The sequence below is a fragment of the Hippichthys cyanospilos genome, chromosome 6 (assembly GCF_059441005.1).
Source record: "Hippichthys cyanospilos isolate Australia breed blue-spotted pipefish chromosome 6, RoL_Hcya_1.0, whole genome shotgun sequence".
NCBI classification, from domain to species: domain Eukaryota; kingdom Metazoa; phylum Chordata; class Actinopteri; order Syngnathiformes; family Syngnathidae; genus Hippichthys; species Hippichthys cyanospilos.
The window spans coordinates 6538088-6563791 of NC_142374.1; the positions used below are offsets into that span (position 1 = coordinate 6538088).

The 25704-nt window shown below is 40.0% G+C and overlaps 1 protein-coding gene across 1 annotated transcript; it reads left to right on the forward strand.

Annotated features, from left to right (window-relative positions):
• Positions 1-2157: 2157 nt before the first annotated feature.
• man2a2 (mannosidase, alpha, class 2A, member 2) lies at positions 2158-25418 on the forward strand. The gene is made up of 23 exons (XM_088417078.1): positions 2158-2319; positions 3307-3984; positions 6947-7204; positions 7314-7458; positions 8878-9049; positions 9257-9384; positions 11020-11193; positions 12936-13122; positions 13664-13841; positions 14097-14299; positions 14489-14671; positions 14965-15079; positions 16086-16156; positions 16247-16412; positions 17266-17502; positions 17572-17694; positions 17781-17895; positions 18061-18194; positions 18279-18420; positions 18537-18670; positions 21607-21798; positions 22552-22662; positions 23577-25418. The coding sequence occupies exons 2-23, from the start codon at positions 3853-3855 to the stop codon at positions 23727-23729; spliced, it is 3453 nt and encodes a 1150-aa protein (XP_088273204.1). The 5' UTR covers positions 2158-2319; positions 3307-3852; the 3' UTR covers positions 23730-25418.
• Positions 25419-25704: the final 286 nt, after the last annotated feature.

The window sequence follows — 25704 nt, forward strand, 5'->3', positions numbered from 1 at the left end:
ACATCATGCTGCCACGCCTCCCCCTAAACTGCCATAAAAGGAAATCCGAGAGAATACAAGATGGTCAGAAATTTCGGTGAGTTGTACATTGTTTGTCCTGTCGCCAAACACATAGGGGTGTTGTAAGGTTGTAAGGTGTTGTTAAGGTAAAGCATTCTGAACATTTGAGGCTTTCCATCCAACTGGTTCACTAAAAGTTTCAGTTCGTCATCATGTGCATACAATACAACGAACTAAAATGAATGAAAACTGCAGGAATGAAATACCAATATTAGATCTTCTAGGTTCATTTTTGTATTTAAATAAACTTGTGATCACCCATGTTTATGGCCAAATTTGCATTTTAAATTATTGTGACATTGACAGTATGACATTGTGCGTATTGTCTTACTCGCGCCACTTACATATTTCATGCCAAAATTCGTGAATGCATTTTTATGTGATTACTCAGATCGCCCATCTCAGAAACATTTGATCTGGCTGATTAAAAATAGTTGGTTTCGTGTCTATTTTTAGAAATCTATTCTGTGGTCCCTCTAATTATTTCGTTTTTTGACAAGATTTCCATGCAGTCACATGTTTTCCCGGGAATGGTCGATTGCTTAGCTAGCTTTTTCTAATTTTGAGGTATTTTAGGTCATGCGCATTCAAAAGTACGATGTCAAAGATCCCATGATGTCATTGAGTACATACAATATTTGTTTGAACTTTTAAGTGAATTGATAGAATCGTAACTCAAACAGTAATGTATCTATGTACACAAATAATGCCGAATCAATTGCTCCTTTTGTCTCCATGACAATGGCACTTTTCTTTATAGTTTTACAATACTGTCTAAATGAGTGAGAGCTGTATTACTGACACAACTAAATTAAAAGTGACTGTAAGATTTTGACCGTTTTTAATTAAAAAATAATCAATTAAATTATTGTGGCGAGGCGAAGAAACCACACGTTGCTGTGCTAGTGGAGATCTTTACTCTTCGCATGCCATCACAAAACTCATACAACAAAGTCCAAAAACGCAAAAACAAAGCCAATAGGTTCAAAGCATCAAAGGTTCATAGCAACATGCCTACTGGGTGAGAGACATGTTCCTAGTGCCCGCCACATTATTATAATTTCAAAAACTTGCAAATAAATGTGTTTCTAGTGACCAACAATATGTTTTAAATATAATCATAGGTCTAGTTATCAGTAATTATATTACATGGGGGGCAACACTCATCCGGAGGTCGCCATGTCTCTCAAACAGCAGGAGAAGGTGCGTTTAGTGCTGCATTTACCGTAATGCCCCTAAAGCTCCCATAGGCACATGCGAAAAATTACACGTACTGTACTCCGTTTACGGAAGCGTTACACTCATTTGCTGTTCAGTGTCTGTCTACTTAGAAAGAAGCCATTTAAGCATCTAGGAAGGACATTGGGTTTTTAAATTAAAAAAACAAAAACAACAACAACATGTATTTGTGTTCATTTCGTTTGACTTCATTTTAAATTGTGAAAGTATTCAAATTCAATTATTGCTTGCTTAAGGATACGATGAAGCCAGCAAAGCTAAAGCGTCTTTTTTTTATTTTATAATGCTGTTTTTGGTCAAAGAATTGGCAGCAATCTGTTTGGGGGAAATTGAGCCGGTTTGTTATTAAGAGGCGTGCAATTTACATTTTTCATTTCCTAAACTTCAGTATAGCTGAAAAGTAACAAAATATACTTGGTTTCAAATTGATTATATTGCCGAATAAAAAGGGCACTTGTGTTAGACTTCAGTGATGACAACTTTTGTTTGTTTGTTTTGTTTCCGCAAACATTTGCAATGGTTGTCCTTGGAAAATGTGCTTTCCAATAGGGGTCCCTGACTCAAAAGTTTGAGAACCCCTGGCGTCATAATAAGTTCTTTAGGGTTTTAAACATTATTTTACTTTCCTCAATTCTTTACAGTGACATTTGATTAAAAAATGCCACGCACCAACTGTATTTCAATTTTAGTGTTTGTTTTAAAACAAAAATCAGATGACAAGACGTTTTTGTATTTATTTAGCCTTTTTCCAACCCAAACGAATTGCTTGGTTTTATTGATTTGTAGGCCAACGTGGCTTTCCGTGTTTGCAGGAAGGAAAGGGTTGTCAACTAGAAGCAGCCGACCAATCACTACACTCTCCTCCCACAAGCTTTTGCAGCAGCTCGACTAAGCTAGCTAGCTAGCTAGCTAGCTGCTTATGCTACTTGGCTGCCTGCCGGCCTTGACTGTTGCCTGAGGCACACGCATACACACACACAGGGGGGCTCCTCGCCCGCGGTCGGATTGTCCAATTGACAGGTAACGTCAGAATTCTTAATTTTTTAAAAGAAAGGTTATACAATAATTCATGGACGCTGTCGGACGAAAACTAGTAGCTCAGTTCGGGCTGACGTTCACTAAGGTTAAAAAAAAACAAAACAAGAAAAACAAAAACAAGGCGACACTTGCCGTGGCAAACGCGGTTTGATATTTTTGCGATTTAAATGTTCTGCTCGCTTTTAGCACTGTGCATCTCAGTTAAAATTTCGACCTATGTCGGGGATATTGTATTCCTGCCACTTTTACTAGCGTGCACTGCGATTTACAGCCGAATTTTGTGATAATGGCATGTTGGTGCTTGAGCACTTTCATTCAGTATCTGCGTATATTATTGGTACAGTTGGGATTCGAACGTTTGCGGTGTGTAACAATATCGAGTTAAATATTAACAAGAGTCCAGTCGTTTGTCAATAAGCAGGCATTTTCTGGCAGTTCAATATTTACACAAGCGATTGGGCACTTTGCTCCAACTGAGAAAATGCTACTTATACTCAACTCATTCGCAACTACAGGGTGCCTTTTGAGGCTACCTTAGATGATTTGCTATTGGCGATAGAGTGAACTAATAATGGTGACAACGCAACATCTGATCGTGTTGTATTGGTCGCAGCCCCAAAGTGAGCCGATTAGTCTTGTGGTGGATTGCATACTGGTGAACCAGCAACATCCGTTTAGAGCTTAGAGGAAGTACACCCCCCACCATCTGCTTCCTCGCCGTTTTCCCTTTCTTTTCGTCATCTTGTATCTCATTTTCTCACCGCTGTCATTATCATGTGTACATCATGTGAGCATGTTAGTTTTAATAAGCTTTACAACAAAACGTGTGCTGCTTCAGTCTTGTTTGCTTCAACAGCAAAAGGAGTATTATATTATTTCTTCTTGGCCACTGTGGTCAAGCACATGTATACATCCATGCTGCTGTTTTAAATTTGATGGCAATGCTGTGTGAATGATTTTTGTCTCCAGATTGCCTGGAGCTGCTTTACAGAACCAGCTGTGCAACTTGTGCAGACTTGATAAGGCACTGAAAAGGAGCAAAGGAGGACAGAGAAGGATAAGCTGCTGCTGTGGAAGTGCGGACTGGACCAGGAAGCGCAGCAGCAGGGACGCTAACCTTTATGTTAGACCCCTCCCATCTGTGTTGTGCCTGTTTTCTCTTTTCCTGCTATCTCAAAGATTTGGATGATTGAGCACAAGAGCCACTTTGAAGGATTCTGCCTGTGGCTGTGGCCTGGCCAAAGCTGATGGACGTCTTGCCAGCTATTGCTGATTTAGTGACTTGAAATTTCATCCACTGCAGCCACTGTCCACTTTAGTCGACTTACCGGTGAATCATGAATGGAGGCTGGAGGACACACTTGTGAGAAACTAAAACCAATGGGATTGAAGTCATTTATTATACCCCCATTTTTTTTCCAAATGAAGGGTTTTCCATCTTGAGCCTAATTTCTTCTGTAGTTGAAAAAGTAGCTACATTTATCGGATCTGTGGAAAAGACTGCACTTGGGGACCATGAAGCTGAGGAAACAGGTTACAGTGTGTGGAGGGGCCATCTTCTGTGTGGCTGTATTCTCACTTTATCTCATGTTGGACCGTGTCCAGCATGACCCTGCAAGGCGACAAAATGGTGGAAACCTTCCACGGGTAAGCATAAATGACTATGACTGTTTTGTCTGTCTTGATATATTTGCATGATATGTACAATGAAATAGTCGGTCTTGATTGCCGCATTTTTTTTTTTACACAATAATATTGGGCAGAAAATACAATGGAACATTTCAAAGTGGCAAACGATTCAATGTTATTGGGACATTATTTGTTGTCATGTGTTTGCTTCTTTTCTTTCTTTCTCCCCCTCCCCCTCCTACAAAATATGTGCAAACATAGTGACTGAAAAAATTAAAGGCCGTGTATAATATATATTTTTTAATACTTCAAATGACATAATAGAGCTTTGAATACATCATTAACTCATAACAAAAAACAATCTATGCGTGGATATGTTTTAAGCAGTGGAGTTACACTGAGAAAATCCCCCTCGAACATTTTTCAACCAAGATGGTCAATGGTTTTTGAGGCGTGATAAACTGTCACTCACGAATATTTTTTTCTTTCAATGACAAAATGTTAAGTGGCATCAGATCTATCCATACAGTTTTTTTTTCTTTCTTTGTCCCCCGCCCCCTAGTACAAAATATGTGCAAACATAGTGACTTTGAAAAAATTAAAGGCCTTGTATCAAAAACAACATATATTTTTTAAATATTTCAAATGACATAATAGAGCTTTGAATACATCATTAACTCATAACAAAAAACAAAATCTATGCATGGATTTCTTTGGGCAGTGGAGTTACACTGAGAAAATCCCCCTCGAACATTTTTCAACCAAGATGGTCAATGGTTTTTGAGGTGTGATAAACTACGTCATTTATGAATATTTTTTTATCTTTCAAACACGAAACACTCAACATCAGATCACCATAATCATATGTAGGTTTTATTTATTTATTCACCCTCCCATAAGTCATTACAGATGCAAAAATGGCAACTGAAAAAAAATTAACGGGACTGTATTTGAGTTGTGATATCATCTAGCATTCCCTCAAAATGTTCAGTGCATCAGATCTATCCATATACCCCCCCCCCCCCCCCCCTTTCATATGACATTTCAAAGCTTTGAATAAGTTAATAACTAAAAAAGTATATATCTTATGGACACCCATTTTTTTGGCACGTCGGTTAAAGGGAAAATGCCATTTTTTTGGACAGATTTTGCCCCTGCCTTTGGGGGGGTGTAATTTATGAATATTTCCTTCTTTAAACCCCCCAAAATGTTCAGTGGCATCAGACCTATTCATACATACATATTTGAGGAGGTGCGGGGCACAATGAAAGTAGTCAATGCTATGGATCCCAACAAGAATGTTTGGAGTCCCTAGGAATTGCGCAGTCAAAAGGACAAATTAGGTCTAGGGTTCAAACTGCGTTTACAAGACATGAGCAAAAACCAACAACAGATATTAACAAATGTCACAGTAAAAGTTATTAAAATAATAGAATGAACTTACATGTAGCATCTGTGATCATCTTTTCAATATTGCAACCACTAATATAACTTACTCAATTTTGGCGGGTTAAAGAAAAAAAAAGGAACCAGTGATGCAAATACACCAAAATACATTAAATTCATAGCTCCTCTTTCACAGTGATATCACCAAACAATATTTAGTGATATCACAGTTTAGTAAACACCATATAAATAAAAATACACATCTATCTGGGCTGTGTCACTCACATGTTCAGATTTGTCCAACTGCAGTGAGAAACAAGTGACTCCCTCAGCTAACTTAAGTAAGCTTGCAATACTCATCGCTTCTCGTTGCGTGCAGGGAAGAATTAAATGAACCCATGAAGGATAGAAACATTTGCCGGGCAGTACCGATGGGACGAGATCTGTTTTTTATTATCTTGTAGGGTCAGAAGTTAAATGAGACTTGCGGAGAATTTGCTGCCTGTCAAGCCACTCTAATTTTGTGATGTAGCCACACGTAAGCAAATACTGTACTGGACTGGAGCACACCAAGGGCACAAATAAATCAGTACAGGTTAAAAAAAAAAAAAAACATCCCATACTTTTTTTTATCATTAAAAAATAAATAGTGACAAATACAGAAACTGCAATATTTTTTTCAGACTCGTGAGGCAGATGCTTTAATTGTAGCCATTTTTCTGGTGACAAAACAAGATTATTTTGGGCAAAGACAAACACAACAAAACAAGTCTACTGTGCAATCTTTCCGTGAAATGAATGCTTTAAATGTTTGGTCCACAACCTGTTGATAAGGAAAAATGTTTTTCTCCTGAAGGTACAGTAGACCATTTGAGATCTACTGCACCATCTAAAGGCTTAATCTGCACCATCCAAAGGCTTAATCTGTCAACTACCTCAAAACTAACCTTCGTCAACGCAGGGCCAACAGACCAAAAGCAACAATATGTTTCATGCTGATGAAATTGGAAATTCCCCCGACAGTTGTACAGCAAATTAATATTGTTGTCTTGACACGAGGAATTGCGTTAATTAACTTAGCATCAATTTAAGACAGACTTATGTTGCCTTGCTAGCTAGGACTTCATTTACCGCTCTCATTCGTCGCTGCTAATAACTTTATAATATCCATCTCGGAGTTGGAAGAAAGCCAGACAATGCTTCAATATAAAAGGTTGGATATCAAGTAATGGATGAAGCGATTGGCATTAGGGCCTAGGGCGCAGGCTAATGAGAGCACTAAGTAGTAAAGTTTTGATTATCAAATAATTCTTTTAATCAAATCAAAAATAAACGTTTTACAAGGTAACTAATGGCGTGAAAAGGTAAAAAAGACACAACCAAGACAAATTTAGAATGAACAAAATTAATGTGAGGAACAACAGCGAGGAAAAAAAAAAAATTTTTAGACAATTATTGCCCAGCCCTAGATGAAACTCAAAATGTATTACTTTGACTTATTTGACTGTCGTGATATCACTGGACATTAATGAATTTGGTTGTTCCAATAAGTTGCAGTACCCCCTTATGTTGCTTTTTCCTTTGCATGTTGTAGAGCCAAATTTCCGTCTTGCAAAACCGGATAGAGCAGTTGGAGCAGCTCTTGGAAGAAAACCATCTAATCATCAGTCACATAAAAGACTCTGTGATGGAACTCACAGACACAGGAGCAGTGTCTCCTAGTGGCCACCTGCCCTTCAGGAATGCCAATGGCTCTTGGGTCCTTCCCTTTGATGGCCGACCCTCTTTCCTTGCTGTCAAGCCGCAGGATTGTCAGTTAGCTGCTGGCAGTCACAGTCAAGCAGATGTACAGGTTAGCGTCCTGCAATTTTGACAAGTTCCTACCAGTCACTTTGTTTACTCAATATCAAATGTAAAATTACCTTATGTGTCTTTATTTGTTATGTATTCTTCATTTTTAGATGTTGGATGTTTACTCACTCCTAAAGTTTGACAACCCAGATGGTGGTGTGTGGAAACAGGGCTTTGACATAACGTACGAAGCTGATGAGTGGGACAAAGAAGCTCTGCAAGTATTTGTGGTCCCACACTCTCACAATGATCCAGGTGATCACCTCAAGCACACATGCACTAAAACAATGGTTATGCATGTAACTGTGGTTACATGAGCTCCCAGTTGACCGTCAAAGGCAGTGATTAAAGCACTGATTTAATCCCTTAGCGCAAACGCAGGTCAAGAATGCATACAAACGTCATTGGTGACATTTAGGTGACCCAGGGAGCATATAAAAGCCTGTGTCACTCAGATGAGCGACGTGGAAGCAGAGATTCCTAGTGACTTAGATACTCACCTTTCTTTAAACCAATTGTGCCAACTAAAGGATGAAAAAATAATAATTGTGTCCATGAAGTTGGCGGCTCTGTGAAAAAGTGGTTAGCATGTCTGCCTCACAGTTAAGGGACCAGAGTTCAATTCCAGCTGGCTCGGACCTTCGTGTGTTGAGTTTGGATGTTCTCCCAATGGGGGACGTGAGTTCTCTCCGTGCACTCCGCCTTCCTCCCACACTCAAAAACATGCATGATAGGTTTATTGGACACATGAACTTGTCCTTAGGTATGATTGGGTGTGTGAATGGTTGTTTGTCTCTGTGTGCCCTGCAATTGGCTGGCAACTAGTTAAGGGTTACTGCCCGAAGTCAGCTGGTTTAGGCACACTCGAGCCTGCGACCCTTGTGAGGATAGGCGGCTATAGAAAATGGATGGATCAGATAAGAAGCTTGATACAACTTGCATGTGACATTTTAGCCTTTATGACACAACGGCACATCACAAAGCGGTAGTCGGCACAACGACGCGTCGCAAAAGTGGCCACCAACAAACACCAGCAGGTATAACAAAGCCACCACTGCTGAAGAAAAAAAACTAAGAAAGTAATTGACAATGAAATTGTTATTCACTTACCCAAGCAGACTACATTCCACAATCGAGCAAATAATAAAGGCCAAGTGAAGAGAATGAAACAAGCTGACTTAGAGAAGGTCAGCCGCGACCCCCGAAGCACAAACATATACAGTAAATTGGTATTCTGCTATGTAAAAGACTAGTGCTATTGTTTGGTCTTTTTCAGTCATTTTGACTTTCTGAAATGACTTAGTAAGACAGGTGTACGATTAAATTCTTAAATGATGTCATAGTGTAAGCTACAAATATGATAGGATTTCAACTTGTTCGTTGTGTTTCAGATGCATTTGGCTACAGCATTTTAGAAAAAAACGTTTGAACTGAAACAATGTCGAAAACGTCCTACAGGATATTAATAGATTGTACTTCTTTGCAATTCCTTGAACTCACAAACTCTTAAAGCTTGGCAAATAACTGTGCGAAAAAAAATCCAACTAGACTTAAATTAATCATGAGTCTTACTTTTGATCAGTTGCAGCACTTTTCCCCTCGATGTTCCGCTGTTTTTTGTGGCGTTAGCAGAAAGGCCATCTGTTTGAATATTTCCAACTATCTTTTTGTTAGGTTGGGTTAAAACTTTTGACAAGTACTTCACAGACCAGACGCAGCATATTTTAAACAACATGGTGGTCAAGCTGGCCGAAGATCCTCGAAGGAAGTTCATCTGGTCCGAGATTTCCTACTTCTCCAAGTGGTGGGAAAATGCGGATGCACAAAAGCAAGAGGCTGCACGCAAGTGAGTTTATGTACAACGTTCTCATTTTTCAATCGCTCCACTAAAGAAAGTGACGAACTGTCTGTGATGGTATTTTACACAAAGACTCATGCACACGGGCTCATTGTGGACATTGTGAAAGGTGCTTGCTATCTGGCTAATGTGATTCTTGCATGTCGGGGCAGGATTATTCTCACCTTCTATTTTGTAATCCTCTCTGTCCAACAGACTGATCCTCACAGGACAGCTTGAGATTGTGACTGGAGGCTGGGTGATGACAGACGAAGCCAACGTTCATTACTTTGCCATGATAGACCAACTTATTGAGGGACATCAATGGCTTGAAAGAAACATAGGTGCATCATCCATGTTACAATTAAATGTTCTATTGTCATCCCTTGTATTCTGAAATGGTACAAATAATGTACCAAATAATGTAAGAAATACCACTTTTTTCAGTTTTTTTTAAACCAATACCAGTATGTATATTTTCTTAACAATTGACAGATCATTTTAAAGATCTTTACCAACGTAAAAATGTCCTTAATTTCATGAAAGTACTTTTTCCCTTTACCTCTAAATTTGTACTTTTCAGTTTGTAAAACATCTCCAAGAGAGCAGTTGATACTCGTATTGACTCCTCTATCGTGAATACTAATACCTTGGAATAAGGCCAGGTATCGAATCGGTACTCGCCCATCCCTACTCACTAGTAAGACTGAAATCACGATGACTAACCGAGTTACTGTTCCATTATGAAAACTTGTAAAGCAACATTCAGATCATTAAGCCAGTGGGGGTGAATGGAATTTATTTAGTTTTTACATGAATTGGTTGTAAAAGGCAGTTAGATCATGTAAGACAAGAAAAAACAGATTTAATTCCACAAACACACCAAATTAATGCAAGGGTCATTTGTATAAAATGTGGATAAACACGATACATAATGATCGGCAAAATAACCTATATTTAATTGAATACCCTACAAAAACAAGTTTTTATATTAAGACGGTCGAACGTTTTATTTTATTTGGGTAAATTTCTCTCATTTTGAATTTTACGCCTGCAACACATTCCCCATTAAAATCTAGAACAGGCAGGCAACAAAAGACTGAGAAAGTAGAGAGGGAGTTGAGCAATGCTAAAAAAACAAAACAAAACAGAAAAACACTTTATACAAAACCGTTGGTCGCTTGGGTATGTAAAGAGCATCCCTAAAAGGTTCAGTTCCTCACCAGCAAGGGTGGAGTGGGGTTCACCACTTATGAACAACCGTGTGAGCAAAAAAAAAAAAAAATCAACATTTTATCAATGTACAACTGGATATTTCATTATATCTATCAGCATCAACTTCACAAGTGATCATGGTGTGTGTTAGTGTCCTTTGCATGGATAACTTGCACATGTGTGACGGCGCCATTACTTTACTGGTTTTGAAGCAACATAGGCCAAGCAGTTACTTTTTAGGCACGTAGTCTTGAAAAGTAGCCTGCCAGCACGTCAGACCTGTCTCCTATAGAAAATGTGTTGTGCATTATTATGCATTATAAGACAATGAAGACCCTGGGCAGCTGAGCAAAATTATACATCAAAAATGCAAAAGAATTCCACCTACCAGTGTCCATAATTGATGTCCTCAGTTTCCAAACATTAAATGAGTGCTGTTGAAAGGAAGAGTGCTGTAGCATGTAGCTTGTTCAAAATTGTTTGGTGACAAAAAAAAAAGTTTCTGGCCGTAAAACTGTTTTTCACGAACCATGACAAATGTCGCAACGTTCACAGCTCAGTGTGATACCATCTTAGGGGGCAAAAGTTCGCAAGTGCTGTATTGGCGAAGGTAATGGATGTTAAGTTCTCATCAGGGTTTGTTCAAGGTCACAAATGTTCACATGTATTGCTGTTGTTGCATATAAATTAACAGACCAGATATGTATTAAATCCTAGAGTTCAGTCAAGTTTTTCTCCTTGTCAACGTGAATGTTCTATTACAGGAGTAACACCCCGCAGCGGATGGGCAATAGACCCTTTTGGCCACAGCTCCACTATGGCCTATGTGCTAAAAAAGGCCAACCTGACCAGCATGCTCATCCAGAGGATCCACTACTCAATCAAAAAGCATTTTGCTGCCACACGCAACCTGGAGTTTATGTGGCGGCAGTCCTGGGGTAAGTGTAGCATTGATAGGACAACGTACACTGCTCTATCATGAATAAGGTTTGATTTGTGCTATTTAAGTTAAGCTTTTTTTAGGGCAAGGAACTCTTTAAAATGACAGTTACATCTATAACAGTGGTTCAGTGAACTCCGGATGCCCAGCACATCCTCTACAGCAGGGGTGTCCATTGTGTCGATCGTGATCCACCGGGGGCCCCGCTTAGCTATTGGTAGTGGACTGCATGGCATTGCGCTGCATGGAAAAAAAAACCTTGTCAATCAAGGAAAAAAGAACACAGCGTTATTTACATTATTTGATCAAATGCTGATCACGCTGGAAGGTAAAGATGGGGAGGCACTTCAAAATAAAAGCGTTCCAGGCTTGTTCGTTTCATACATTACTTAATATCCCACATTTGATATTGAAGCATTCTCTCGCTTCCTCAGAACGTTTGGCTTCTCTTACAGTGGCTTTATAGGGAAGAGATTCTGCTCAAGTCTCAAATAACTTCTGGGCCATCAAGCTAAAAAATAAAGGAAAAAAAACCCCCAGATGTTTTCGCATAGTTACTGCCCGGTAAATGTGTCTCTCCTGCCTGGGTAATTTTACTTTTCCCTGCCTGAAAGGAGAAGCGATGGGTGCTGAAAGCCAAAGTAAAGCTGAGCAAATTAGCCTCTGTCTTTCACTGCAGGTGGACAAATTTCAACAATTAATATATTTTGGTGTATTTGCATCACTTGTTGTTGGGATACCAACAAAGATGCAGGAGTGACATATTTTCCTTGCGACTACGAATCAAAATTGTTTGGATTTAATTATTTTCGTGAGTACGAATCTAAACCCTGTGTGCAAAGCCTTCAATACAACTCTCATATCCAAAACGAAGCTTCACTACACGAAACCTCTCATGTGGATTGCCGCTGTGGTTATGTCGTTCGTCTGCGAATTACATCCTGTTATTATGAAGCACTGCAAATTAGGATGACATCACCAGCAGTTCATAGGAAGGAGTAATCCATCTTAGAGTCTTCCGTTCCAGAACAAAGATGGTGGTCGCTAACGGCATTTAATACGGAGCTTTCAAGAGCGTATCACACTTTGTTTTTGTGGGCCATTTGTGACCATCTGGGCCAATTGCCTCAAATTTTTGTAAGTTTCAGTAACAGCTACGGACCTGTGAAGTTCATTTTAAATTCGGGTGGCTGGGAAAACAATGCAACAAGCAGAATCAACTGGCAGAATACTACAAACACAGAATGAGACCAAAAAAAATTGCACACTCAAAAATACAAACAGATTTTAAATAATGGCAAGCAAAAAAACAACAACCATGCAGTCACATAAACAAAATGGAAGCAATCAAGCGAGATAAAAAAAAGACAATCTGCAACGCAATAGATGTAATGCCAATAGCAAGCTGGAGATTGAACAATCACAAGACTGGGGTTGTAAATAACAAGAAAGAAAAAAAAACATTCCTAGTATTTATTCTAATTTGTTTAAGTGAAGTCTGTCACTTTATATATTAAAATGTTACAATGTTATTTTTATTTGATGTTGTTTTAATTATGTGAAATGTCGGATTGCTATCATTATTGGCAGGTGTCAGTTTCTTCCTTGAAACTTGAACTAGCGATTTGAACGAAAGATTTGACGCTCCCTCAGCATTTTTCTGCATTCTGTTGCCTTTTACTCCAAGATGGATGTTTTTGTTCGTAGATATTTTAACGTTTACTTGTACCACCTTTACAGACACTGGATCCAGTTCAGACATATTTTGTCACATGATGCCCTTCTACAGCTATGATGTGCCTCATACATGTGGGCCTGACCCAAAGATCTGCTGCCAGTTTGATTTCAAGAGACTACCTGGCGGTCGAATCAACTGTCCATGGAAAGTGCCACCCAAGGCTGTGGAGGAGGCAAATTTAGCAGAGAGGTGATTCATACTTGTGCAAAATCTTAATTTCTCGAGCAACGTGATGAATCAAAAAGTTATTTCTGCACATTTGTCTTATTTGTGATTTGTCTTGTTGGATACAGCCTGTTTCACAGTGTACACACTCTAGTGCTCTCACAACTTCATTTAAACTGGACTAGGTAGTCCAAATCAATTTAAAATGCTGTTTACATAAAAATGTTTTTTTTTCAAGGGAAAAAAAAAAAAAACTATTCAAGCAGCATACTGTAACGACTATTTCAGTTCGCAGAGATGGGTGCACATTATCCAAACTTGAACCAAAAACTGCAGGCCAAAATGGGACATATGGGCAGGAAAATGGCAGTTGAGTACAGACTGTGCTGCAGGCTGATTAGGTAGCAGCTTTTAACAGCCATAAAAAAACTTCTGAGTGTACATTTCACTGGCTAATAGCAATTTGCTCCTACCCATTGAGAACCAACTCTTTCCAAGGTTGTGGTAACTTCCTCGAAAGCTGGTGTCAAAGAGTGTGCAGGGTGTTTGTTTTCTTGTAATTCAGGGCACAACTTCTCCTGGATCAGTATCGCAAGAAGTCCAAACTTTATCGCAGCAAGGTGCTTCTCATCCCTCTGGGGGATGACTTCCGCTATGACAAGGCCTTGGAGTGGGACCAGCAGTATACCAACTATCAGAAGCTCTTCGATTACATGAATTCTAAACCTGAGATGCATGTCAAGGTGAGAAAGTAATTTGGCTACCCTCACAGTCAATATTCTGTTTTTAGGTGTACAATACAAACGCTTAGATCGTAATGAATCATACAAGTGTGTCCACGCTTGCTGAGGGAACAAAAGATGTTCCATGGCTCACTGTTTTCATTCAGATCTAAGGCACAGTGATGCACACTATCATTCTGTGGTGTGTTTTTTTTTTTTTTGTAACGTATTTACTTTAGTGTGACTTTTTCCACACCTCTCTGCCTATTCCTTTAGGCTCAGTTTGGAACACTCACAGATTACTTCAATGCTGTGTATAAATCCTATGGATTGGTCCAAGGATCCCGACCTCCAGACTTTCCGGTGCTCAGTGGGGATTTCTTTGCTTATGCTGACCGAGAAGACCACTACTGGACTGGCTACTTTACATCTCGGCCCTTTTATAAGAGCTTGGATCGTGTCATTGAGTCACACCTCAGGTTGGCCAGCTTCATTCACACATCACTTTCACAACCTGTGCTTTGTATGTCCAACAGGAATCTTTGTTTTTCTTCATCAAAAATATCAAATCCAAATTGAAAAAAGTGTGATTGTCATGTTTTGTTTGAAAAGCGGAACAAATCTCTTTCACACGGTTTATCATAATGGCAGTGTTATGCATGTTTCAGGGGAGCTGAGATACTTTACAGTTTAGCAGTTGCCAACGCCCGACACATGGGCATGGAAGGACGCTATCCAGTCTCTGATTATAGCCTGCTCGTTGACGCCAGACGCTCTGTGGGCCTCTTCCAGCATCATGATGCCATCACTGGCACTGCCAAAGAGAATGTTGTTGTTGACTATGGTTCCAGGTAGGATATGACTGTGGCCTTGATAGATAAATGTCATAAAACTAAATTAGACAAGATTAGGTAACTCCGATAGAATAAAGAATAGAGATCGATTTTGCCATGTCGGCATTGCAAATGAGAATCGTTTCTCAATTGCCTTTTCTGGATCAATAAAGACTAAATAAGTTATTGTCTGATATGATCGTTCAATACTCCATCGTTGTGATGGCTCCTTGTGGTTTGAGTTCTCAGAGCAAAATAACATGCCATCTGCTGTATTTGCTTGGTGAGCCATTGTCTTCTGCACTCCATAGATTACTGCGCTCGCTCATTGGCCTGAAGAGAGTTATTATCAACGCTGCACATTTCCTGGTAATGAAGAACAAAGAGTTCTATCGCTTCTACCAGACTGAGCCTTTCTTAGAGACGGTAAGAAGAATGATAAAGTATTGCCAAAATGATTTACCTTGGGGGTCCAATTTTTTTTTTTAGACAGGCACCTGTGCGCTTTGCATAAAAATTATGCAACATGTTTGCCCTGGCGGGGCCATTCTAGCTTACATTGTTTGGGGATTTGGCAGATCGGCCCAAAGGTGTTATTTTACTAGATGCTCCCCTGCACAGGACCCGATATTTTTAAACTTTTAAGATTTTCAAACCATGAGGATGATAACCTTGATGATGTTCAAAGCTAGTGCCATAACAACTGAAATTAATGCCTCCGCATTTATTTCCTAATACACTCTTGTTTTTCACTTAGCAAAGTGGCAAAATGTTGTTTTGAAAAAAAAAAAAGTATTACAGTAATTCCGATCATCTGTTCATCCACCTATCCAGAATTACATGTTTTGGAGGACACAATTTCATTTTGTCAAAATAACATTAAATTTAGTCACTGGCAAATAGCACACCAAATTTGTGTCTGATTAGTGTTTTAGCTTGTTTATGCATCACTGCAGGAGAACTCGTGTAAACACTCACAATGAAGTTGTTGATTGTGCAGATAAAAAAGTACCCTGTATTCATTTTTGTGAATATCTCCTGAATCTTTGGCCCTGAAAGCGCAGAAGTGCACTTCTGCACACGTTTCTACCCTTTGCGCTAGACTTGCACTGCGCATAAAAGTAGAGCCCTTAAGTGTTTGGCTCTCTGGAAAAAAGGTTCAAATATGGAGGTTTTGCTATGTGGCGTTTGCTTCTCCTTGCACGTGTGGCCATTGACTGGTTATGTTTTCATCCTAAAGCATTTATATAAGGTTCATTGAAGGTGCTAAATTGCCCTTGTGTGGGAACAAGTGTGTGATGGGTTTTCTGCCCTAATTGATTGTACAAGTAGACCTCCAGCTTTCATGTAATCCTGGACAGGATAAGAAAGTAGGTTGATAGATAAACATGGGCGTTTGTGCGTGCGTACGTTTATTTATTTGATTTTGTAGGATGACAGACGTGCTACTCAGGACTCCCTACCTCAGCGCACTTTAATTGAGCTGGATCCAGCAGGGCCAAGGTAGGGCTCACATCATGTGTACCATGATGGCAACTTTTCTCGGGTCCTTCAGCCTAAGAGAATGATTGCTCTTTCCTTTGTTGCTGTCAGATACCTGGTCCTGTTCAATCCATTTGAGCAGGAGCGCCTGTGTGCTGTGACCATCTTGGTCAACACCATGAAGGTGAGGGTGCTCACTGAAGATGGACAGACGCTCCCCGTGCAGCTGAGTGCTCAATGGAGCTCGTCAAGTCAAATGAGTGCAGAAGTGTTTGAGGTGAGAGTGATACATTTTAATCATGGTTTAATCAAACATGGTTTGTCGTTAGCTGCGCAAAATCACATCTGCCTTAACATCCCGCTTCCTTCCCAAAACCATTTTGCCAGAAAGACAAAGGAATTGTAGATTTGTTCATTCAGGCTAAACAGGAATGTTATTATTTCCTACACTAACCTGCATTTTCAGTTAGGATTGCACAGAATTCTGGTGCTAAAAACATAAAGGTGGACATTTTAAAAATGTATTGTATTACCTTTTTTCATTTTTTTTGCGGGGTGGAATTATAGAAAATGTGTTGGCTGGTTATCTTGGTTTATTCAATATTTTTTGGATTAAAGTATACATTTGTTTTTCACAACATTTTTAGCAGCATCTGTGGAATGCGACATGGACCACCACTTCATTTCAGGATGTACTTTAGTTGTGTGTTTTGTTGGAGGGAGTAAATACCACAAACATCTACTTATGTTCACCTTTGACTGTTTCACTTTTGCTCAGGTTGACAAGGTTGTTCATCCTCTTTTCCATACTTTGATGAAATGCAATTTTAAGTTCACAGAACATTCATGCACATGAATCCTTTTGCATATCCTTTACAGCTTCCCTCAGACCCCTGAGGTTCATTTGCAATAACCATGTGAATTATTCATTTACAAATTGTAATTCTTGCACATAATACTGGGAAGAATTCACCAGCATATATACAGCATGCTTTTGATAATACAGAAGCATTTTTAATGTTTCATCAATGCCCTGCGGTCAACGCTAATTGCTCTCTGTTTTCAGACTGCAGCAGCGGATGAATGAATGGTCTCGTGTATAATTTCCACTCTCCTAATTCTCTCTGCAGGCTACATTCATGGTGCGTCTGCCATCGCTGGGTCTCGCCGTCTTCCATCTGTACGACTCTCCGGACTCGCCCATGACTCTGCGCTCGGACGCCCTTCTCCGGCTGTCAGGAGGCACCCTAACTGCCCGCGCTTCGGACCCACTTCCTGTTCGGTCTCAGCAGGCTGACCGTCAGACCTTTTACATCAGCAGCCAGTTCCTCACACTTGGCTTCTCCGGCACCACGGGGCTGCTGGAGGTTTGACTCAGAACTGCTCACCTTTGGTCTGAAAAATGCTCGCTTTGCTAAATGTGTCTCACCCCGCAGAGTATCAAACACAAAGACGATCCTCGAGAAACAAAGGTTCAGATGCACTTCGTGATGTATGGAACTCGTTCCTCTAAGGATAAAAGTGGCGCTTATCTTTTCCTGCCCGCTGGAAAACCCACGGTATTAACTCACTGGCTCACGGTATCAACCCAACACTGCTTCTATTGCCCCTTGATGCTGACTGTGCTTGTCCTTCCTGCTTTCAGCCCTACGACCACAAAGAGCCAACTGTGGTGCGTGTCGTTGAGGGACCGCTCTTCTCTGAAGTGGTGGCATACTACAAGCACTTTCAGCAGGCAATTCGCATCCACAATGTGCCAGGTAACAAAACTGTTGCGGGATCTGTTCAAAAAGCAAATGCAGCAGCTGTCCTCCGTTTATTTTATGGATCCCACAAGTGCCCAGCATGACCCCATTTTACAGGCAATTCATATCCCATTAGAACACGCTTGTACAGTCTTTGCGTTTACTTCCTTGTGTTTCCAGGTGTGGATGGCCTGTCTGTGGACATCAGCATCACAGTGGACATCAGAGATCAGACTAACAAGGAGCTAGCCCTCCGACTGGTTACTGACATCCAAAGTGGAGACGCCTTCTACACAGATCTCAATGGCTTCCAGGTCAGTGTGCCTTTGCTTTGCGGATGCAGATTCCGCAACAGTTTTAAAATACTGAGAATATGGCAACCACGTCTTTTTCTCTAGATGCAGCTTCGTCGCCGCCACCAGAAACTCCCCCTCCAAGCTAACTTCTATCCCATGCCCAGCCAGGCTTATATCCAGGACAGTCATCACAGGCTCACTCTACACACAGCACAGGCTCTGGGTGTCAGCAGCCTGGAAAGTGGTTTGTAGCTCATTTTCTTTCCATTTTGTTGAATGCTGTCTTTTTTTTTTGTGTTCACTCAATGTCATTTGAGCTTTAAAGGTTTGAATCTGCAGCATTTTAATGATCTCCTCTAGGCCAGCTCGAAGTAATTTTGGACCGCCGACTGATGCAGGATGATGATCGTGGGCTGGGTCAAGGCCTCAAGGACAATAAGAGGACGGTCAACCGCTTTCGATTGCTTCTGGAGAGGAGATTGCCGAGCAACAAGGTCAGATAGCTGAACAGCATATCAGAGGGACATTTCACCTCCTTTAACTGTTATATGTACACTGAACCAACAAAACTATTGGCACAATTCAAAAAAGGTCCTTTTTTTTAACGGGTGGAGGAGCTGGAATGTCCTTTTATCATTTATCACTTATATCAAGTTGTGAGTCGTTATTTTAAAACATTGTTCATTATACTTATTAACAATACCTTAGGGGAAATTTAATAACACTGCTATGTCTTGGATATACAGTAAAATATCCACACCTCAATTCTAATGCCAAAGTGTTTTATGATTTTTAAAAGAGAGAAAAGGATAGGTTATTTTATTTTGATTAGTGTTAAAACATTTTTTTTAAACACACTAATGTAAAATATTTATGTTGAGATAGATTTTTGAGCCATATAGCCCAGTCCCAATCATTAACATTTTTGTCTTTGAAATTGAGGTCAAGGCTTCTTCCACACCAAACCTATCCAAACATGACTTTAAAATGACAGTATGTAATATTTATACCGTTATTCATTTTTAAAAAAAACATTACAAATTTCAATAATGCGTAAATAAATGTGTTGTATACAACCAAATATACTTTTATACGTACAAAATGTGTTGGTCTAGTACAATGGTACTACTTCTTCTTACGAAATTAATTTGTTCCAGAAGTAATCTCATAACGTTAATCTTTCATAAGTACAGCCGCTTTTTACATGTACTTCAATAGCCCCTAATCCGTTCCAAATCCCCCAAAATGCTTCTAAACCTTTAAATGAATATTATTCAATTATAAAAATACATCAAAAAGGGTAACAAACACGTTAGAATTACATTAGTACCTAATAATCAAAATATCTAATGTAAAGAATAATAAAAAAACACTCCTAAACCCTTTAAATTAATCATATTAATTGCTGCAGTTGACTGTATGAATGCAGTTCACTTACTTGCCATGAGATGGTGCTGGTGTGTTGGTGTGAGTGCAGAGACACACCTTTTTAGGATGTTTAATTTGCATGCCGTTTAGTTTGTATGCCAATTGTGAATAGAAACGGATAAAAGGAAATAGATGGTGTGTTTGCCAATGTTAAATAAAAGAAGAAGAAGGGAGGGGGATTCCGATCCACGCAGGACACAAGTTTCATGACGTGCTTGAGGAGCGATGATCGGTTTGGGAGTTAGGATGACTAGTTATTGTACACATTTGACTTCACCCACTCAAGCCAAAAGGAAACGCCAGCAAAGACATTGCGATACAGTCTGTGGCTTCTTTCTCTCCGCTGTATGCATTGTGTTGTTGCCTTTTGTTAATCCTCGTGTGCCTGGATTGCTGTCCTGCATTCTACTTGACTTGTAAGAGTTGTGTTTTCATTTTCTTTATGCCCAGGGTAACTAACTAGTGTTGACACATTTGCCCGAGTTTTGTAGATTCTACGCTATTATGCAGTGAAATCAATGGCGATTTGTACTCGCTCACTCTTTCACTCGCTTGGCGAATGCTTCCTAAGCTCTTTTTGACACCATTGTGTGCGCGCTGCATTCACGTAACACCAGTAAATGGCAACATTAAATAATCCATGGTGCCACTTTACCCCTTTCACTCCCGCTGGGACAATGCGTCTCACAGCTTTTCAAAAAATGGCTGTGGGTATAGGACTGATGAAATGGCATCCTAACGGTTTATTACACACTTAGCTACACATTCGCCCACTGTCAACAAGGTACCTTGTGTTGTACAATCTTTCCTCAATTATCTATCTAGTCCTATGGTAATATGTTAATGAAAGGGTTAAGGGTATTGATTTTTTGTTTTTGTTTTGTTTTTTCTTGGCACTGGTAGCAAAAAAAAGTGACTTCGCAAAACGTTTCCTACAAAGTTCTTTTTAAAAGGGAAGTCAAAACCCCAAGATGTTTTTACAACAATTTGTTGTATGCAGCATTAAAAAAGTTTTTGGAATAAACATCGTATTTGTGGAATTTGAATTAAGCAGCAAAATCCACTCATCCAGTCCGATCTCAGAGGACGGTCTAACCCTATGTTTCACTTGCTGTCGACAAAAGATGACATCGCAGTAGCTCATTGTTTAGGTAACAACCAATCACGGCTCAGCTTGCTTATGTCGCATGACCAAAGTCAGAAAACCGGTGTTTTCTTGAGCCCTGGGCAAATGTGATGTAATTTTCAGCTGACCATGGCAAAATGGCCGTCCCCTGAGAGGGAGTGCTCATAACACTTGTTTTTTGCTGCTTGATTCATATTTCACTAACATAATGCCAGTGAGGCGCCATGGAGCATAATATTGTAGAGAAAACCTTTGAGTTGCGTTAAGATAGACTCCGATGCACGGTGACTTAAGTGATTGAGAGATGTGTGCCAAAACAGAGTTTGCCAATGCGTTGTTTTCATAAATACATCATCATCATGTTTCTGTTTTCTATTTCCTCCCCTTATGTTGCCTTCAGCCTGATGGCTTCTTTGCCAAACTCTCTTCCTTGTTTCACTCTCTCCTCTTCAAAATGTTGAGTGACAGAGTTGAAGAGGTAACGTCATCACGGCAACAACACCGATGCTCAAACCCTTTTAGTCTGCTCTGTAGCTCCCGTTTGCCTCTGTGTAGCTCCCCTTAGCCAAAGGTAACAAATGATACGGTCGATAAACAAGTAATAAATGAAGGATGTAGATTGCAGTTTTACCTTGTAACTCTCCATAGCTGCTCATGACTCTTTTGGATAGTGTCTGCCTGCCAAGATACTCAGTTCAAGTAAAGCATGAAAAATGCTGCTCCGAGCAGAATAATACTTTGATGTACTTGGCATTTAGAAGTAAACCTCGCCAAACCCGCTGTGGATTGATAGTTGTCCCCAAATAAACAGTCAAGTTTGAAGCTACTCTTCGACACTATTCACAGTTCTCAATTATTTTCTGTGCCCTTCTCCAGATGACGGATATCTCCATGAGCTTCCCCTCCGTGCTCAGTCACGTGACCAGTGCCATCCTGAATCACAACGTTCTGGCACTACCGGTTCTGCCTAAAAGGCGCGGCTTGCCTGTTCTGCAAACATTTGCACCCCTCAAGTCCATGCTGCCCTGTGACCTCCACCTTGTAAACCTTCGCAGCATCCAAAGCCAAGTAAAGAGGCCTTCTTGACTCTGACACATTTTTATTTTCACTGCTCAATCTTTATGACTGGATATGCACTGCATTTTTTTTTTAAACTCTTGTGATGCAATATGGATATTATCTGTCATTGGCAATGATACATGTAACCAGATACCGCATCTTAAGGCATTCTGTCCCTCCCAAATGCAGTGTACTTACAGTATATAATATATATGTGATTGCAGCTGGATGCGCGAACTATTGTGCACAAAAATGATGATTGTCCAAATTTTGGCTCATATAAAAAAAACATTATAATTACAATTTTAGAGATGCATTTTAATAAGATTTGTTACATTGATTTTCCTGCAATTATTGCAACATTCCGTTCAGCGGCAGTCAAGCTATGTCGGCAAACAGAAAATTCTTTTTTGACTTGTGTTTCACCCCAAGACAGTAGGTGGCGGTAGAAAACAGTAAATGGCTTTGTCTTCAATTGTCATTGTCAATTCACAGCCTACAAAGATAGAACATACCATTTTTCAATTATTTGTGGATGTTAATCAATTTAACCTGCATGTGTATTGATAGTACAAAAGCCGCTGAACAATTTGAGTGGTTGAAGGGAAAGAAAACAATTTTTAATTATTATGCCTTTAAAAGCATTTACAAAATTAGGGGGGGAAATGCCATGTGTATAGTGTCCAAAGTGTGTGCACAAGGGTAAGTACAACATACTTTAACTTGTTAGTAAAGTGGAATCCTTTTTGTGTACACGCACAGGACCCTAACAGCCCATCACCGTACACCGCTTTACTTCTTCACCGTTTTGGCCTAGACTGTGCTTTGGATGTTCCAAACTTGGGCTTCAACTGCACCACCACCCAAGGAAAGGTGAGGAACCACACAAAAAAAGTACAGTGGTACCTTGACTCATACGTGGTCCAGCTCCAGGTTTTTTTTTTTTTTTTAGTAATGAGCTCTCAAGTATTTTTTTTTTTTTTTTAATGGCTTGTGTTACTTCAAAACCTGATTTTTTTTTTTTTGCAGCCTGCTACATCAGACACAATGTGCAGCCATAAAAGCTAAATGCAAATAAATGCTGTCTTTAAGTAGCAAATAAATCCCGATCAAAAATGGTGCCCGATCACATTTCATTTGATTTGAATCTGGAGAAAAATCTTTTTAATCTTTAAAGGCTACAAAACAACAACAAAACACCAGTAAGGGACCATTCTGGTTGTTGGTGTAGGAGACTAAAACAAAGTTAGCATCTTGTGACAATGATACTGTCTACAATATGGAAATATTTTAATACGGAATGCAAAGACTGGCAATCTGTGCAGATTGAGCAATTTTTGTATGGTGGAATCCATGGAGCTTTTGTTAAACACAACAAATTTAATCCACCTGAAAAAAACTGATAAAAGGATTTGAATGTTTTAGCCTACGCTACTTGGTTTAAACCACTGCTTCACATCCCATATAATAGGGCTGATTTTTTTCCATCCTTAATTTATTCACTACCACTGATGGCTATAGAAATCACCGATCTGTTTTTACTGGCGGTGACCCTAGTTAGGGAACGCGGCTATAGAAAACGAACGGATGGAATGGCAGTGTATGAGTCAATAAAACACAGGGGTATTGATTTTGGACTGCATCAATAGATCCTCAAAATCAAGTGACTGAGTCGGTCCGAGACCGAGGGACCAATAGTCCAAACGTGTTACTTTGACAAGCTGTGATCCAAGTCGCACTGTTCCGTGTGTGTGTTGTGACACCTGGCTGCTTTGTTTTATGTGCAGCTGAATGTTTCCGGGCTTTTCAAGAACTTGGAGCTGCAGCTACTGCAGCCAATGTCTTTGACCCTAATGCACTCTAGTCCACCACTGGCCAACCACTCTGTAGTCAACCTGGATCCGATGGAGATCTCCACCTACAAGATCAAACTGCACTAGGAACCAAGCTGACTCTGCGGACTCTTTGGACTGAGAGCTGGAGCCTGGCCGGCTTTGGACCGGCACCGAGAAGACTGATTCGGCTGTGACGAACATATTGTGCAGAACAACAAACTTTCCGAACACAGAGCCAGCGAGTTCTGCTGCATAAGAATGTGTTCTTTCTTGATTTTCAGCCTGGAGTTGAACTACTGAATGTAAATAATCCCAATGATGTGCAAATGGCAGTAAGGGGGAGAAGGTGATGGGGCTGTTAGCGGGTGCATAAAAAACAAAAAAAAAGTGTGCCACATTAGAGTGCAATTTGAAGAGCTTTATTTGTTTAAGTTTTTTTTCTATTCTCAGAATAACATTGGCACACATTGGATGATTTGATTTTTACAATTTGTCAAATTTGTTCAAATTATGTCAAATTTCCATCTCCTGCCTCAATGCAACAAAGACAATTTGTGACGTGGACATTCGGAGATGTCTCCACAATTGCACAGTACAATGGAGAAGTGCACATCATTCAGAGCTTTATTGTCACTGCAGGGCCAGCATTTGTCTTAATCCTTGTGTAGAGCGACCGTGCGTGTAGTTGCGCTTCACCAACACTGGACCATGTAGTATGTGGGCACATACACCACTCGCCCTGTTATCAGCCTTTCACATGCTGACAGTAGAGGATACGTACATACTGTCAGCAAGATGAAGCGGCGCTGAGGAGTGCAAAGAGGCAACTGAATAAAGGTGGCTAGAATGTTATTATTTGCATCAGTGCTCATTTTCATCCCGCTGGAATTTTGGCAAAGCTTTTTGCTAACAAATATGACGCCCATTATGTATGTCCCTAGGATGTTTGGATAGTCACTGCGCACTTAAAAGTAAAGCGCCTTTTTTTTTACATCGTAGCGCACTTATAAGTACGACGACTTTTTGTACATCCAGTAACTAGATAGAGAATGATTATTATAGTGGGAGTTTGGGGGTTGTCATGTTTTCCCAATAAGGAGACTGTGATGGCATGCGTACCAGAATGGGACGTATGTGATGCTATAAATGCACCTAGACCACTACATCTCGCTGTCAGTGGTTAAGAACATTGGCTTAAACAACGATTCTAATGCTGGCCGCAAGACTTTTTTTTTCCCACAGTGCTGTCCTATATGTAAGCATTGAGAATGTGAGGGACAAAATGTCAACCTACGACAATTTTTAATCAATTAAGATCCAACTATCGGGAACTTGTAGCTGCTTGGGCTTCCTGTCTGTCCAGCCCGTTCGAATATTTACAATGAAATGAGACTGATTTCCAGTTCTTAAGGGTTTGTTTTTTTTTTTTCCAAAACTGATGCTGCTTTATCCCGAGGCTGAGTATGTACTTCTCATGGAGCTGTGGACATCCATTTTGTTAATGACTGGAGTGTGCATTACCCAAGTGGTTACTTCATTTCAGGTGGTCTGTCACAACAAGAGCTGCTCTGACCATTAACATTTCAATGAAAACCACATTGAGTCGCACTTCGAGCTCTAACGTCCCCCGGTCTCCATCTCAGTGTTTTCTTCCATGGAAATTGTGAACATTTGTCCTTGAAATAAAGTGCTATTCGCTGTAGCGCTGTGTCCAGAGGTGTGTGGTGGCAGGTTAGCTTCTGTATTGCCTACTGAAGGTATAAACATGTTGGGAAAATAAAGAAGAGAATTCTACATTGTTCACGTCAATGTGTTTTCAAACTAAAGTTAAAAAAGGAATATACGACAGCCTGATAACTAGGTAGCTCTTTGTCTCGGTAGATAGGTCATGGGTTCAAACCCCAGGACAGGTCTTCTGTATGGATTTGCGATCTCATTTCCTTCCACATTCTAAAAACATGCCTTGTCAATTGAGGTTCACTTGACTTTTAAGTTATATGTGAATGAATGAGTGTGAATGGTTGCCTGTCTGTGCCTTTATAGGTCGGCGACCAGGCCGAGGTGTACCGTGCCTCTTATG

What these genes read in the sequence shown, in the direction of transcription:
- man2a2 (XM_088417078.1), top strand. Translation starts at nt 3,853, where the DNA reads ATGAAGCTGAGGAAACAGGTTACAGTGTGTGGAGGGGCCATCTTCTGT. An exon ending in ACAGTCAAGCAGATGTACAG is followed by an intron (nt 7,205 to 7,313) that starts GTTAGCGTCCTG and finishes CTTCATTTTTAG; the next exon opens with ATGTTGGATGTTTACTCACT. An exon ending in TCGCATCCACAATGTGCCAG is followed by an intron (nt 17,896 to 18,060) that starts GTAACAAAACTG and finishes TTGTGTTTCCAG; the next exon opens with GTGTGGATGGCCTGTCTGTG.